The 17,567-nt window shown below is 45.9% G+C and overlaps 1 protein-coding gene across 3 annotated transcripts in view; it reads left to right on the top strand.

Annotated features, from left to right (window-relative positions):
* The first annotated feature begins 13,506 nt into the window (after positions 1-13,506).
* The window catches only part of BICD2 (BICD cargo adaptor 2), a 45,251-nt gene continuing 41,190 nt past the window's right edge, over positions 13,507-17,567 (top strand). For all 3 annotated transcript variants that reach the window (XR_005525329.1, XM_039216452.1, XM_039216453.1), the window contains exon 1: positions 13,507-13,826. Coding sequence is in view for 2 of the 3 variants with exons in the window: in XM_039216452.1 (XP_039072383.1) it covers positions 13,587-13,826 (240 nt within the window). In the remaining variant the exon portion in view is untranslated. The remainder of the gene's footprint in view (positions 13,827-17,567) is intronic.

The following is a 17,567-nucleotide window of genomic DNA, read 5'->3' as shown; positions in this document are numbered from 1 at the left end:
ACAGAAGGGACTCAAGCTTTCACCTTATAAAAATACAAATAGAAGAAGAGTGAATTCAGCACAATTTAAGCAGAAGAGAGGAAATAATAAAAGATAGAAACTGATAAAACATAAAACAATAGAAAATAATAAATGAAACCAAAATTGGTTCTCTGAGATTAAAATTGAAAAACCTCTGGCCACACTGGCTGGGGGGAAAAGGAGGAAAAGATAAACTGCCAATCAAGAATGAGAGAGGTGAGGGGCGCCTGGGTGGCTTAGTCGGTTAAGCGTCCGACTTTCGCTTGGGTCATGATCTCGCGGTTCGTGGGTTCAAGCCCCGCGTCGGGCTCTGTGCTGACTGCCAGCTCGGAGCCTGGAGCCTGTTTCAGTCTGTGACTCCCTCTCTCTCTGACCCTTCCCTGTTCACTCTGTCTCTCTCTCTCCTAGAAATAAATAAAAAAAAAAAAACATTTAAAAAAAAAAAGAATGAGAGAGGTGATATCTTTACAGATTCAACAACTTTTTAAAAATAAGAGAATAGTATAAAACAGTCATGTGAATACATCAGACAACTTACATGAGATAAAGCTACTAACGATTACTCAGGAAGAAAGAGGTAATTAGAATAACCCAATAGGTATTAAATAAATCAAATTTGTAGTTAAAAGCCTTCTCATAACAAGAACTGTGAGTCCAAATGGCTTTACTGGGGAATCCAACCAAATATTTAAGGAAAAACAGCACCAATTCTGCATAAGGTCTTTCAGGCATGTGAACTCATGTATTCCACGAGGCCAGCGTTATTCTGTTCTCAAAAGCATATTAAAACATTACAAAAGAAGAAAACTACAGATCAATGTGCAAATATTTATAACACAATTTTAGAGAATCAAATAATATGTAAAAAGATATTTCATGACCACGTAGGATTTCTTCCAAGAATGCGGTTAGTTAAATGTTCAAAAATTGATCAATGTAATTTACCTCATTAACAGATTAGGAAATAAAAACTATATGATCATCTCAATAGATGCAGGAAAAACATTTGGCAAAATCCAACTGTGAAAATTAAAAATTCTCAGCAAACTAGGAATGAAAGGAAACTTCCTCAACCTTGTAAAGGACACTGCCAAAAAAAGTACAACTAACATATTTAATGGTGAAGGATTGAATGTTTTCTGCCTGCGATCAGAAACAATATGAGAATGTCTACCCTTGCTACTTGTATTCCATATAAGACATACATAGCAGAAAGGAAGAAGTGAAACTATATTTACAGTCAATATGATTGACTATATAGAAAATTCTACACAATCTACCAAAAATACTGGAACTAAGTGATTTTAGCATGGTAGTAAGATACAAGATCAATATACACAGATCAAGTGTTAATTTATATAACAGCAACAAAAAACGGGAAATTCAAAAGTTTAAAACACTATTTGCAATAACATTAAAATATGAAATATGTGGGGATAAATTTGACAAAAGATGAGTATGACTTGTATACTGAAAACTGTAAAACACTGCTCAGAAAAATTAAAGACCTAAACAATGAATAGATACACTCTGTTCATGGATCTTAAGACTCAGTTCTTCCCCAAAATGATGTACATTTCAACCGAATCTGTATCAAAATCCCAACAGAGGTTTTTGTAGAAATTAACAAAATGATTCTAAAACTCAAGGAAATACAAAGGACCTAGAATAACCGAAACAACTTTGAAAAATAATAACACACAGGGAAGACTTATACACCTGATTTTGAGACTCACGTTAAAGTTGTAAATAATCGAGATAATGTGGTATTGGGGTCTTGGGACAGAATCAAGAATCCAGACATAGATCCATCCATACACCATCAGTTGGTTTTCCACAAAGATGCCAAGGCAATTTACTAGGGAAAAGGTGGTCTTTTCAACCAATGGCTCTCTGAGATTAGTGCCCAGAAGTGTGATTGTGGAGTGCTCTTGTAAGTGTATATTTAGAGTTTGGGGATTTTGTTTGTTTTCAAGAAACTGCTGGGGCGCCTAGTGGCTCAGTCGGTTGAGATCGGACCTCGGCTCAGGTCATGATCTCACGGCTTGTGAGTTCGAGCCCCGCATCGGGCTCTGTGCTGACAGCTTGGAGCCTGGAGCTGCTTTGGATTCTGTGTCTCCCTCTCTCTCTGCCCCTCCCCTGCTTGTACTCTGTCTCTCTCCTTCAAAAGTAATTAAACATTAAAAATTAAAAAAAGAAAGAAAGACAGAAAGACAGAAAGAAAGAAAGAAACTGCTTAACTGGGGCACCTGAGTGGCTCAGTTGGTTAAGCATCTAACTCTTGATTCTGGCTCAGGTCACAATCTCGTGGTTCAGAAGTTTTAGCCCCATGTGGTGCTCTGTGCAGGCAGAGCAGAGCCTTGGGATTCTCTCTCTCTGCCCCCCCCAACTCGCGCTCTCAAAATAAACACGCAAACATTAAAAAAACAAAAAAGAAAAGAAACTGCTTAACCATTTTTCAGAGTGGTTGCACAACTTAAAATTCCTTCTAAAAATAGATGGGGGGGTGCACCTGGGTGGCTTAGTTGGTTAAGTGTCCGACTTTGGCTCAGGTCATGATCTCACAGTTTGTGGGTTCCAGCCCCGGAGCAGGTTCTGTGCTGACGGCTCAGAGCCTGGAGCCTGTTTCAGATTCTGTGTCTCGAGCTCCCTCTCTGCCCCTCCCCTGCTCACACTCTGTCTCTCTCTCTTTCTCAAAAATAAATAAACATTAAAAAAAGAATTTTTGTGACTATAATCAGACTGGATATTATTCTAAAAAAAATTCTTCTCTTGTGACATCTTTGTCTGGCTTTGGAATCGGGGGATAATGTCCTCCTTGAAGAGGTGGGGAGTCTCCCTTCTCAATTTTCTAAAATTAAAAAAAAAATTAATGTTCTTTATTTATTTCTTTTTTTTTTAATATTTTTATTTATTTCTAGGAGAGAGAGAGAGAGACAGCGTGAGCAGGGGAGGGTCAGAGAGAGAGGGAGTCACAGACTGAAACAGTCTCCAGGCTCTGAACTGGCAGTCAGCACAGAGCCCGACGCGGGGCCCGAACCCACGAACCGCGAGATCATGACCTAAGCGAAAGTCGGACGCTTAACCGACTAAGCCACCCAGACACCCCGTTCTTTATTTATTTCTGAGAGAGAGAGAGACAGCGTGAGCAGGGGAGGGTCAGAAAGAGAGGGAGAGATAGAATCTGAAGCAGGTTCCAACCTCTGAGCTAGCTGTCAGCAGTTAGCTGATGCGAAGCTCGAACCCACAAACTGTGAGATCATGACCTGAGCCAAAATCAGATGCTTAATTGACTGAGCCACCCAGGCGCCGCTACAATATTTTTGATGTATTAATATTTATTCTTTAAATATTTGACAAAATTAACTGGTGATGTCATCCGGGCCATTATTTTTTTTTTTGGTGGAATATTTTTAAATAAACTAATTTAATTTAAATTAATTAAACTACTTACTATAGCAATTTGTCTGCTTTAAATGAGTTGTCTAATTTATTGCTGTACGTAGTTTGGCACACTCTGTCATAGTCATGTTGATTTCTGTAAGGTCAGCTTTGAAGTCCACTTTTCCATTTCTGGTTTTGGTAATTTGTCTCTTAGTTTTTATTTTCTCGGTTAACATAACTGAGGGTTTGTCAATTTTGTTAGTCTTTTCCTAGAATCAACTTGAGGTTTTATTGATTATATTGATTTACTTTTTTGTTGATTTCTGCTTTTTATCTGTATTATTTCTTCCCTTCTGTTTGCTTTATAATTAATTTGTTCTTTTTCTAGTTCCTTATGGTGGATGCCTGATTGTTGGGTTCAAACCCTTTTTTCTTCTTTTGACATAAGTATTTAAGACAATAAGTTCCCCTCTGTACAATGCTTTCCCTGAATTTATTTTATTTTATTTTATTTTATTTTATTTTATTTTATTTTATTTATTGTTATTATTATTTTCTTTCAGAGAGACAGAGCGTGCAAGCAGGGGAGATGCGCAGGAAGAGAGAGGGAGAATCTCAAGCAGTTTCCACACTCAGTGGCGGAGTCCATTGCAGGGCTCGATCTCAGAACCCTGGGACCCTGCCTTGAGCTGAAATCAGGAATCAGATACTCAACCAACTGAGCCACCCAGGTGCTCCCTGAATCCCTCATATTTTAATTTATTGTGTTTTTGTTCTAATTGAATTAAATCTTTAAAATTTTAATCTTCTTATATCTTCTTTGGCCCATGGATTATTCGAAGTTTGTAGTTTAATTTCCCAGTACTTGAGGTTTTCCCAGATTTCTTTCAGTTATTGGTTTCTATTTTAATTCCATTCTAATCAGAGAACATACTTTGCATAATTTCTATATCTTTAAACTTAGACTTGTTCTGTGTCTACCATATGACCTATGCCAGAGAATGTTCCAGGGGTTCTTGAATAGAGTGTATAGTCTGCAGTCACTTACGTATGTTCTGTGAACGTTACTTTGGTCAAGTTGGTTGATAGTGTTGTTCAAATCTTCTTTGTTCTTTCTGCTGCTTGCTTCTTCTTTCAATTACTGAAAGTAGTGTACTAATATTTCCAACTATTACTTTTGGATTGCGTATTTCTCCTTTCAATTCTGTCAGGTTTTGCTTTGTGTAGTTGGGGATATTTTCCTTGTGTATTGATCCTTATATGATAATGAAATGCCTTTGTTTGACTTTAGCAATATTTGTTTCCTTAAAGCCTATTTTGTCTGATTTCAGGACAAAGTGGACTCTGGCTCCTCTAGCTTTCTGATGGTTTCCCATGCCTATTTATTTGAATCTGAGATGTGTCTCTTGTAGAAAGCAAAATTAGGCCTTGACTATTCATCTAGTCTTATAGTCTGTGCCTTTTGAATAAGACGTTTAGGATACCCACATGTGATGCAATGGTTGATAAGGTTGGATTTACATCTGCTTTTGTTCTTTTGCAGTCTTCTTTTGTTCTAAACAATATTTTTAGGAAGCACTGCTAATTCCTCTATTGATTTTTTTTTACTATATTTTCAAGTTATTTCATTAATGACTGCTTTAGAGATTTCAGCATGTATCTTGCCTTATCAGAATTTACTTTAAAATAATACTAACTAAAATATACAAAATAGAAAATATTTGTTCACATTTATTATCATTTTACTCCCTGGCCTTTACACTATTACTGTCATATATATTACATCTATCTATCTATCTATCTATCTATCTATCTATCTATCTTATAAATCCAATAATACAGTGTTATAATTAATGCCTTATAAAATGTTATGTATTTTAATTAAAAGAAGAAATGGAACAAAATCCTACCTATAGAGTCTTTGATATTTAGTTTTGTATCCCTTCATCTCTTCCTGTGTATTCAAATTACTATCTGGTGTCATTGTTTTTCAGCCTGAAGGATTTCTTCTAATGTTTCTTGATAGACAAATATGCTAGCATCTCTTGATCTCTATTTCTCTGGAAAAAGCTTTACTTTATCTTCACTTTTATTTTTTATTTATTTATTTTTTTAATATTTTTATTTATTTCTAGGAGAGAGAGAGAGACAGCGTGAGCAGGGGAGGGTCAGAGAGAGAGGGAGACACAGAATCTGAAACAGGCTCCAGGCTCTGAGCTGGCAGTCAGCACAGAGCCCGACGCGGGGCTCGAACCCACAAACCGCGAGATCATGACCTAAGCGAAAGTCGGACGCTTAACCGACTAAGCCACCCAGGTGCCCCTATCTTCACTTTTAAAGGATAGTTTTGCTGGATATAGAATTCTTGCTTGGTAATCTTTTCCTTCATCACATTAAGTATGTAATTTCACACCTTTATGTTCTCCATTGTTTCGGATCAGAGGTCATCTGTTAATTGTGTTATTATTCAAGTGTATGTCATTTTCTTCTTGCTTTCAAGATTTTCATTTTGTGTTTTGCTTTTGACAGTTTGGCTATGAAGTGTATAGGTGTAGACCTCTTTGTGTTTATCTTTGGATCTGTAGATTTGTATTTTTATCAAATATCTGAAATTTGGTTCATTATGTCTTTAAATATTTTTTTGTCCCTTTCCTTTTCTCCTCTCCTCTGAGACTACCATTATACTTATGTTGGTATGTTTGATGTTGTCTCACAGATGCCTGAGGCTGTCTTCATTTTGCTTCAATCGATTTTCTCTTTATCTTCATATTAGACAATTTTTATTGATCTATTAAGTTTGGTTTTTTTTTAATGTTTTATTTATTTTTAGGAGAAAGAGAGAGACAGCGTGAGCAGGGGAGGGTCAGAGAGAGAGGGAGTCACAGACTGAAACAGGCTCCAGGCTCTGAGCTGGCAGTCAGCACAGGGCCCGACGCGGGGCTCGAACCCACGAACCGCGAGATCATGACCCAAGCAAAAGTCTGACGCTTAACCGACTAAGCCACCCAGGCGCCCCTCTATTTTTTTTCTTTTTTGCCATCCTGATTCTGCTTAAGAGCCTCTTCAGTAAACGTTTCATTTCAGTTATTATACTTTTCCATTCCAGAATTTCCATTTGGTTCTTTTGTATCACTTCTGTATCTCTATGTTGAATCACTGCTATAATGCATTCTTTATTTATTTAAACATTGTTTCCTTCAGCTCCTTGAAGTTATTTATAACAACTGCTTTGGGGGTTTCCTGTTGTCTGCTAAGTCCAGTATCTGAGGATAGTCAGAGCCAGTTGCTCTTTCCCCATTTTTTTCTGAGTAAGGGCCACACTTTTTTGTGCCTTTGGATATCTTATAATGTTTTTGTTAAATAGATAATGTATTATAGCAACTCTGGATTCCAATTCCCCTCTTTCACGCACTATTGTCTTTGTTTTGTTTGTGAAGTCTGTCTCCCCAGCAATGTATGGCTACTGATACATCTACTCAGTTGTTTGTTCTTATTTTTATGTTTAAGCATTGCTGCCCAGGTTTTGTTCCTGTGACTACATAGCTTAGCACTTGGGTAAAGATTAGTTAGATGATTCTCGGAGCCAGTGATGCTTCCACTTTCTGTTGATAGATCTGGGTGTGGGCAGGTTAACACTTTGTAGTCTCAGCTGACCTTCAAGTCTCCCCAGGCTCTCACACTACATCTTCCCTCCATATACAGTCATCCTCTGTTGGCTGGGGAATGAGTGAGTGTTTTCAGCCTGCTCCAGTCTTTTCCACATACGGGCACACCCTACCCTCTGGTCAGTCTGGGATGTGGGGAGAGTTTATCAAGCTCCCTACCACTATCTCACTTCCTGGAGACCCCTAGTAAGTCCCCGGCTTTCCTTACGGTCCATTGCTGGCTCAAAACAACCCTAAACTGCTTGCAGAACTGCCGGCTTTCCCTGACCACTTGTCAATGAGATCTACTTTAACTGACAAAATTCCAAATCAAGTGCAGTCTCGCTCACAGAGGAATCACGCATGATCAGTTTCTTGACCTACCCCCACCTTTCTTGAGCTACAGCGATAGGAGTTGATGTCAACTTCCCCAGGCCAAGAACATCACAGACTCTTGGTGTTTGTAGCTGAATTTCAGCCGTTTCCATGAATAAACACTTCTCAGTCTGATGTGTGCCTTTGGTAAATTTCTGTATACTGAAACAGTTACTTTTTACTGTTTTGATAGTTTTTTCCAACTTCCATAGATGTTTTTTGGAAGAGGATTCATGGCCTTGCTCCTTTTGTCATGTCAAAGTCCCAATTCCCTTCTGCTTCTGCATTGCTGGCCGTTGTCTGTTTTCACCCACCAAGCATGTTTCCAACACTTGCTCTTCCACTCTCTCTGTTGTAAGGGCTAGAAGGCTGAAAACTACATTTCCCAGAGACTTTTGTTCTTAGGATTATGGATCAATTGACTTGGGTGGGTCCTACCAAAGAGACATGCTTGTGTGAGATACGCAGGCAGCAGGGAGGGGATGCCGTTCTCATGGCAGTGGGGGCATGTGATGTACAGGCTCTGGCTGATGTGGACTTTTTTTTTTTTTTTCCAATACTTTATTTTTTAAAATAGTTTATTGTCAAGTTGGTTTCCATATAACACCCAGTGCTCACGGACTTTTACAAGGGCCTGATTCCATGTCCCATCGCCTTCACCCTATATCATTAGTGTGGGCAGCTATGACCTTGACACGGATTTTCTGCAGCTTCTTGACCTTAGAATTACAGCTTTTATGGCGTGACTTTGAAGTCTAGTCATAGCCCTGTTGACTCCAACTCTTTCAATTCTTTCCATGATTTTTCAAGCAAGTAGTTCTCTATATTAAACCCTTTTCTGGTTGAAGCATCTAGAATGATTTCTGTTTCCTGCACTACAACTTCATCTATACAATTATATGTAGGGGATTTTTGGAGTAATTAAACTCTCTCTCTCTTTTTTTTTTTTTTTTTTAAGCCAATGACTGCTGTCCATTGAAGACCTATCTCCAGACATTACTGAGAAGATCACAAATCACCCAGTCCACTTCTTGGACTGGAATGTGGCAACTGGATGAGACTTGGATAGTAAGGCAGGGTTGATATATACTGTGTGTAAGTGTGGGTGTTTCTTAACAGTGTGTATATTAAAAAGCGGTGGTGGGAAGAGCTGTTTGTTATGGGATCTCAGACATTTACACTCATAAGCTCAGACTCCAGCTGCATGGATCCTGGAGACGAGGGCCTGACCCATCTTTAGGCTTTGGTACTAGAGATCAGCTTATCTTCCATCAACTCACACATTGGGAATTCTTCCAACACGGGAAAGGGTTCCAATCCTGGTGGCCTGGGAATACCCCCGATTTTCACAACCAGTTTGGGTGAGAGCCTGGAAAAATGGGGATCCCATACAGAGTGAGCCGTGTTTAACAGGGCCTTGGAAATACTGTCAGAAACGTCATGTTGGCTGGGGGGTCCAGGACAACCCAGGAGTGGGCTAAGACATGAAGGCTAATTTAGGTGGCAGCGGGTGATGATAAGTGAGAGGGCAGACTCCCCTTCCCCCCTCCTAACATTCAGGGTCCAAACCTGTGGCCATAATATTCTAACTCTGTACCTCAGTTTCCTCATCTGAAAATTGAGGATTGAGGAAAATTGAGGTTAAATGCTAGTCCATAGGCTTTTGTAAGGATTAATAAGATAAATGCTAGCAGTTGAAGATAACTTAGAACAAAGTAGATGCTCAACAAATGATATCTAATTATTATGAAATAGTAATAGTAATAAAGTGCCTGGTATGTGGCCCATCACACGGAGCCACTGCATGCTGAGCACACCGGCTGGAGGAGGCCACTATTAAATGTCCAGGAACACTGGGACCTGTCAGTAAAGTTAGCCGCCATTAAATTTTCAGTTATGTCCACTTACAACAGGTTATATTAAAAGCACACTAAATTCACAAGACTCATCACTTCCTAATTATTTTGCTGCATTTTACTATTACTGTGCTCTTGAGGTTATTTATGTGTACTTATCTGTGTGGGGAAACACCATGTAATCATTGCCACTGCTCATCACTTTCCAAGATTGCTCGCATAGTAGAGTTGCCATCAGTAGCATGAAATTGGCCGTGGGAGTAGTATTTATAGTGAAGAAATCACAAAATCCTACAACCCAGAGCTTTATTTTATTTATTTTTTAATAGTTTACTGTCAAGTTGGTTTCCATATAACACCCAGTGCTCATCCCCACAAGTGCCCTCCTCCATGCCCATCTCCCCCCTTCCCCTCCCCCCCACCCCATCTGCCCTCAGTTTGTTCTCAGCATTCAAGAGTTTCTCATGGTTTGCCTCCCTCCCTCCCTCTCCCCCACTATTTTTCCCCTTCTTCTCCCCCATGGTCCTCAGTTAAGTTCCTCCTAATCCTCCTATACGTGCAAACATATGGTATCTGTTTTTCTCTGCCTGACTTATTTCGCTCAGCATAACACCCTCAAGGTCCATCCATGTTGCTACACATGGCCAGATTTCATTATTTCTCATTGCCATGTAGTATTCCATGGTATAGATAAACCACATCTTCTTCATCCATTCGTCTGTTGATGGACACTTAGGTTCTTTCCATGTTTTGGCTATTCTTGAGAGTGCTGCTGTGAACATTGGGGTCCATGTGCCCCTATGCATCAGCATTTCTGTATCCCTTGGGTAAATCCCTAGCAGTGCTATTGCTGGGTCATCGGGGAGTTCTATTGTTAATTTTTTGAGGAATCTCCACACTGTTTTCCAGAGGGGCTACACCAGTTTACATTCCCACCAACAGTGTAGGAGGGTGCCCGTTTCTCCACATCCTCGCCAGCATCTAGAGTTCTCTGATTTGCTCATTTTAGCCACTCTGATTGGCGTGAGGTGGTACTCAGTGTGGTTTTGATTTGTATTTCCCTGATGAGGAGGGATGCTGAGCATCGTTTCATGTGTCTGTTGGCCATCTGGATGTCCTCTTTGGAGAAGTGTCTGTTCATGTCTTCTGCCCATTTCTTCACTGGATTATTTGTTTTTTGGGTGTGGAGTTTGGTGAGTTCCTTATCAGAGCTTTATTTTTTTTAGCAGGTTGTTAAAGCAGGTTGTTAAAGATCTTCCAGAATAACACCTGATAACATAATGATATCTACTATTCCTGTTGCCATGGGCCTTTTTGTTCCCCCCTAAAACTCACATGTCGAAATCCTAGTCCCTGGTGTGACAGTAGAGGTAGGGCCTAGCAGAGGTGGTAAAGGTTAAATGAGCTTACTAGGGTGGGGCCCTCATCCAGTAGGGTTAGTGCCTTTGTAAGAAGAAGGAGAAGAGACACCGGAGCTCACTCTCTCTGCAACATGGGGACACAGGGAGAAGCTGGCCGCCTACAAGCCAGGAAGAGGCCTCACCAGAACCCAAGCATGCTGGCACCCTGATCTGCGACAGCCTCTCAGACGGTCAGAAATACAAGTCTGTCGTGTAAGCTGCCCAGTTCGTGGCATGTCATTTTGGCGCCCAAAGCTGGCGTGGACATGGGCGGTGTTGGTGGCACACTTATTAAAGTGCAGTGCTCCTGCAGGAAGATTTCTCCTCCTCCCCCCTCCCCCTCAGGACCCCTCCTATTCCTGCCCCCTGAAAACCCTGCCCCAGTCCTGCCCAGGGCGGGTGCCGGGCACAGAGCCCATGCGGCCAGGAGAGGGCACCTACCGCCAGGGTCCTGGAAGCGGACTTCCAAGTCCACCTGCGCTCAGTTTTGCATGTCAGACCTTGTAATTTGAAACACTTTCTCCCTTCCGTTCTTCATATTGTCTTCTGGACCACAGATTGTAAATTTGGTGAAGTCCACTTTATTTTTCCTTTTATTTTTCCTATGTGCTTGTGGTGTCACATGTCATATCCAAGAAACCAGCCACTTATGTTCTCTTCTAAGAGTATCGTAGCTTTGCTCTTCCATTTAGGTGTTTGACTCATTTAATTCCACATCTGCTGTGAGATGGAGTTCCAGCTTCATTCTGTCGTGTGTGGACTATCTTGTTGTCCCAAAAGGATTTGTTGAAAATCAACGGCCTCATAAAAGTGTGGGGTATTTTCTGTACTCTCAGTTTTACTCCATTTATCAATTTTTGGGGGCAAAAAAGAGAAAGCAAGCAAGCAAGCCAGCTGGAATTTTGACAGGGATTTTGCAAAATCTATAGATCAATTTGAGGAGTATGTCAGAGCTTCAAAGGCCAAAAGGGGCACTGTGGAGAAGCAGAAGTTCTTGCAGACAATCTCGACTGTTGGGTGATAATTCCAAATGGAATCTGAAGCAGGCTCCAGGCTCTGTCAGCACAGAGCTCGAAGCGAGGCTCGAACTCACAAACCTTGAGCTCATGACCTGAGCTGAAGTTGGACACTTAACAACTGAGCCACCTAGGTGCCCCAGGGAAATGATTTTTTTAATGAAGATAATGTCATTCCAACATTAAAACATTTGAAAATTTTTATTAAAGTAATTTAAAAATAGATGCAGAAGTCTAGAGCATAATGAGCAGCGTGTGCACCCACTACACTCCAACTGCCACAAACAACTGCTTTGTTCATCAACCCCATTGTCCCTTCTTCTGGATTGAAACAAACTCAAAGCATCCTGTGCTCCGTCTGTAAATACTTTGGATGCATTTATATCCCAAAGGGCATCTTCTAATGTAGTAATCACTACCTAAAATTAACAATAATTCCTTTTTGAAAATGATTAAAGAAAAATAATTCCCCACACCATTCAAACCATAGTGATTCCACTTCTCTTCCACTTCTGTGGGTAGTGTGCAAGGCCCAGTTCCAGCATTGGGAGCACAGGGACCCTCTCTTCTGTTTCTTCCCCCCACTTTGCCTCATATCATGTTCAGTTCCACTTAGTAGTATCATCTTTCTAACCAGGGTAGTTGGGTAATTTTCATATACGTCTTAAAATACCTTCCTTACAACCATTTGTTTCTTATGAATATTAATGCTAAGATCCTTACCAAAATATTAGTCAACAAAATTCTGCTGCATATTGAAAGGATTATATGCCATGACTAAATAGGATTTATTCCCACGATGCAAGGGGGGTTCAACATATGATAACCAACCAATACGAGACACCACATTAAGAGACTGAAGGGGGAAAAACCCACACGATTATCTCAATTGATGCAGAATAGAAGGGAGTTTCCTTAGCATGATAAAGGCCATATGTGAAAAACCCACATGAACATCATACTTAACAGGGAAAGACTGAAAGCTTTCTTCCTAAAGTCAGAAGAAGACAAGGACCCCTGCTCTCTTCAGGTTCTATTCAATATAGAGTCTCAGCCATAGCAATTAGACAAGAAAAAGATATAAAAAGCATCTAAATTGGACAGGAAAAAGTAAAATTGTCTTTGTCTACAGATGACATAATCTTCTTTGGAGAAAACCCTAGGTCCCACACCAACACCCAAAGAAACCATTTGAGCTAATAAATTCAGGATAGGATACCAAAACAACACACCAAAACTCAGATACATTCCTATACAGTAGCAATGAACAAGAGTAAACCAAGGAAGGAATGGTTTGTAGGCTGAAAATTGCAAAACACTGCTGAAAGAAATGAAACGGCATACAAGTGGGAAGACATTAAGTGTCTCTCTCCCACCAGGGCCGGGGAGCCAATCGCCACCCGCAGGTAGGCGGGGCAGCAGCGCCCTGTAGGGCGCGGGCGGGACTACAGCCCCCACAATACCCTTGGCGCCAGCGGTGGAAGTGACGGCAGCGGGAGGCCTGCCAAGCTAGGCCAGGGCCTATCACGGCGGGGCGGCGGGGCGGGGCACGACTGGTCTTGTAGTGGGCGCGGGCGCGAGACGACGGCCCCTCCCACAATACCCGCGGAGGCGGAGACGGAGGCCGCGGCGCTGGAAGGGGGCCGCCCCAGCGCGGGACGCAGGCCAATCAGACCCAGTCCTTCAGCGCGGGGCACGACGGGCCTTGTAGTGGCCGCGGGAGGGACTACAGCACCCACAGTGCCCCGCGCGGCAAGGAGCGCACTGCGGCGGCGCGGCGGCGGCGCCGTCGGGCTGGGCGGCGGCGGCGGCGGCGGCGACGGCAGCAGCGGCGGACCGGAGTCCGGCCTGATCCTCACTGGGAGCAGCGCGAGCCGGCCGCGGGCCACCATGTCGGCGCCGTCGGAGGAGGAGGAGTACGCGCGGCTGGTGATGGAGGCTCAGCCCGAGTGGCTGCGCGCCGAGGTGAAGCGGCTCTCGCACGAGCTGGCCGAGACCACGCGCGAGAAGATCCAGGCGGCCGAGTACGGGCTGGCGGTGCTGGAGGAGAAGCACCAGCTCAAGCTGCAGTTCGAGGAGCTCGAGGTGGATTACGAGGCCATCCGCGGCGAGATGGAGCAGCTCAAGGAGGTGAAGAGCGAGGGCTGGGACCCCCGACCCCCAGTCAGGCCGGCTGCCCCCCCGCCCCCCCGAGCGGATCTCTGACCCCAGCCGGGCCGGCCCTGGAACAGAGTCCCGACCCCGGGTAGGGCAGGGCCCCGGCCGGCACCTGGGCGCCCTGGGTCGTCGCGCGCCGCCCGCCGGGAGGAGCCGCGGCGGCCCCTGGAGCGGCGGACAGCGCGCGTGCGGGGGTCCTGGCCTCCGCGGGCAGGGGCTGCGGGTCGGGCCGAGTCGCCAGCCTGCCTGCTTCTGATTGCGGGCCTCGGGCACGGTGGGGTGGTGTCCTCTGCGCTGCGTGGTTTCCTGGGCAGGGGCATGGGGGCGTGGGATGGATGCAGGTAACGGGTTGGGAAAGGCCAGGCCTGGGCCTCCATCACCTCCAGGCAGAGCCCGTCTCCTCTCTGGGGGTTTCCGCGTTTTCCGTGAGCGCCCTGAGGCCGAGAAGGGGCCCAGACGGGGGTTCCCCTTGAATGTGGCTATCTGCGATAACTGGGGTTCCGCTTGTCCCTCCTAGGCTCAGCTCCGCGACTGCCTCCCCCCTGCCCCCATTACTTCTCTTGGATGCAGTGCATTTCCCGCCTACTTCCTGTTTTGGCTGCCTTGGCTACCGTCCCAGGGTCCGGTGACAGGTCTGTGGGTGTTTGTCATCGAAGAAGCCGTGTGTCTTCTCTGATTTTCGCTCTGGGATGAGATGGGACCCCTCAGGCTACCTGCGGCCTCATGGAAGAGCTGGGCAGGCCTTCCGTGAAGTAGTTCTGGGTGACTTACACAGCCACTTCTCTCCCAGTTCTCTCTGACTTCTCAGCCCTGTTGTGGGGGTGGGCAAGGAGAAGTTGCTTTACGGGTAGAACAGCAGGGTTTGGATCCAGGCCCTGCTCATTGCTGGTGTTGTGATCGTGGGCTTAGCTCCTTCTTCAGCCGTGGCCACCCAGAAGAGGTTGTGAATTGTATACTTGCAAAGGCCGAGCATGGTCAGGTGTGTGGCCTGGTGGTTTCTCCAACAGCGTGTCCCTTCCCCGCCCGACGCTTTCTGGTCCTTGGTCTTGGGACCCACCATGCTTGCTGCTTCCCTGACTGCCCACGAGATGCTTCCTGGCATCTCTGCTTCGTGGGTGGGTGCCTGTACGGTTCAGAGCCTCCCTGCCTGGCTGGGGAGACCAGTAGGTTCCCCTTCTGATAGTGAGGAGGAGGGAATGAATTAGTCCGCACAGGTACCTAGATCGGTGCTGGGCAGAGCAGGTGTTTGGTTAGTATCCTGACTGATGTGGAGGGGGAGGGACAGATGGCAGCAAATGGGACCTGTGGCTCTGTCATCTGTTAGCAGGTACCGGTGCTTTCTCCCAGCCAGGTTTGACCGCACTGACTCTGCAGGATGGGTGGCACATGGCCCCTCCTCCAGGGGCCCCATCTTGGTGTGTGGGGTGAGGGGATGCGCCTGCGATGATGCAGGGAGGCAGGATGGAGTGGCTTAGAGAATACGGGGCAGGAGCGCCTTTGGCCCCATTCTGGTCTCCGGGTCCTCCCCTCCCCCAGCTTGTGGGCATCCCCCCACCCCCGGCAGCAAGCACAGTCCCTTTCTGTCTGCGTTCATGAGCTCACAGTCATGCCCGCTTTAGGAAGGGACCAGAACAGACTGTAGCAGAAAGAACTAGTCCGCAGTTAGGGGCCTTTCAGTTGTCAGCTCCTCACTGTCACAGGCACCGATGTTTTGCTCAGCGCAAGAATTTTGGCTGCGTTTTGTGGGGTGTGTCTGGAGGGTGGATCCCAGGGGAGTCAGGAAGGTGGTGTGCCAGTGTCTACACGTGTTCTTCAGGTGCCTGCTCCCTTAGTCTGATGTCATCCCCAGCTCCTGCACGGACTGGCCTCTTGGCCTTGGACACGTGGCTTTGCTGTCCTGAACTGGAGTGTCCCCCGCTGTAGGTGAGGGAACAGTTCAGCTGACGTCCTGGCAGAGGCCAGAGGAAGGAGCCTCAGAGCACCGAGGACGCTGCCTGGAGGCTTGCAGCAGCTCACGCACACCCGTGCCGGCCCACGTTCTCAGCAGCTTATGCAGTTTAGCCAGGATCTTACTTGGATAAGTGAGCCCTTAATTTAAAAAAAAAAAAGTAAATAAATCAAGATTTGAGGAGACAATATTTTTGTTCTTTTAAACCTTAATTTCTTGGGGGCACCTGGGTGGCTCAGTCAGTTGAGCATCCGACTTTGGGTCAGGTCATAATCTTGAGGTTTGTGAGTTCGAGCCCTGCATCAGGCTCTGTGCTGACAGATCCTGGAGCTGCTTCAGATTCTGTGTCCCTCTCTCTCTGCCCCTCTCCTGCCCGTGGTCTGTCTCTCAACGGTGAATAAACGTTCAAGATTAAAATTTCTCGAGCTAAAGTTGGTTCAGTTACTGACAAATTATGTTTCAAACAGAGGCGTTCGCACCCCTGCCCAGCCTTTGCAGGTGATCCTGCCTTTGAGGGAGGGAAGATGGCTGGCTGGTCACAGGTGAGAGCCCTTGCAGCCTGTCACTTGGTGAGTGTGAGTGTGTACCCAACACCATGGTGTGTGTGAGGATGTGTGTATGGGGTACCCACTGGCCCTTTTTGCCTGAATATTTGGTAGTGATTGAGTCCGGCTTCACAAGGGCCCACTCCATCCCAAGGCCCACTGTGTCCCCTCCGCACTCTGGTGGGGCGGACGCTTGCATGCACTTTGGTCAGCCATGTGGTTTGGCCATGGCCTCACCTCACTCCACGTCCCCTGCTGCAGCTTCAAGGGGGCAGTGTGCTAGGGCGGCAGCTCCTGCCTGCGGGGCTCAGGGATGTGAGGGCTGGGGATGGGGCGGGGTTCCCGTTAGTCTCAGGAAGAAAGGTGTAGCAGGAGGGTGGGGGCCGGGTCCCCTCTCTGCTGTGTGGGCCGCGGTGGGATCTGGTCCGTGGTCCCAGGAAGCGGCGGGTGGAATGTGGTGAGCCATGGGGTGTCAGGCTGGGCACGGTGCCCAGCACACAGTAGGTGCTTACTTAGCGTTTGCCAGTTTGTGTCGTCACCTCCTTTCCTCTGTCTCACTCAGGCCTGGCTCCCTCCCTGCCATCCCTTGGTCCTGGGCGCCAGGGGCTGCTGCCTGGGGCCGCGGCCCCAGCTTACGCAGCTCACGCTGCTTCCCTTTGTGCTGGCTACCTTCACCGCTCTCACCGCCCCTGCCTCTCCCAGCTCCTGGAAGGCCGGCCCGCCTGCCCTTCAAGGCCTGGGCGCTTCTTGGAGCCGCCTCTGCCTCACCTCTGGACTTGCCCCAGCCCAGCTCCCAAAACCAGCTTCCAGCACCTGAGTCCCTCCCATCCTGCACACTTAGTGGCTGAGCTGAGTGGGGGCATCTGCTCTGTGTCCTAGACTCCCTCCCCCCTTCCCTCCCTTCTTCCCTCTCAAAATCTCTCCTCCCAGTGATGGGGAAACTGGGGATGCTCAGGCACCAGGTGCCGTGAAGGTCTTTGCACAGTAGGTACAGCTGTGAGTCAGTTTAGCCCCACGAAGGAGGGTGCTGTGAGAGCCTCCTATGCCCCATTGACTCCTGCACACCCCACACCAGCCTTGGGGTCACCACCTTGTTGTGTCCACTGTACAGCTGGGAAAATCAAGGCACAGAGAGGCCAAGTTTTCCTCAAGGCTGTGAGCCTAGGTGGCCTGTCCCTGAGAGGTCAGGTTCTCGCTGAGGAAGGAAGGGCAGTTGGAGGC

The sequence above is a fragment of the Hyaena hyaena genome, unplaced genomic scaffold, assembly GCF_003009895.1.
Source record: "Hyaena hyaena isolate Hyena2069 unplaced genomic scaffold, ASM300989v1 scaffold_634, whole genome shotgun sequence".
NCBI classification, from domain to species: domain Eukaryota; kingdom Metazoa; phylum Chordata; class Mammalia; order Carnivora; family Hyaenidae; genus Hyaena; species Hyaena hyaena.
The sequence above is the reverse complement of the archived record's forward strand: the minus strand, read 5'-3'. Positions and strand labels throughout refer to the sequence as shown.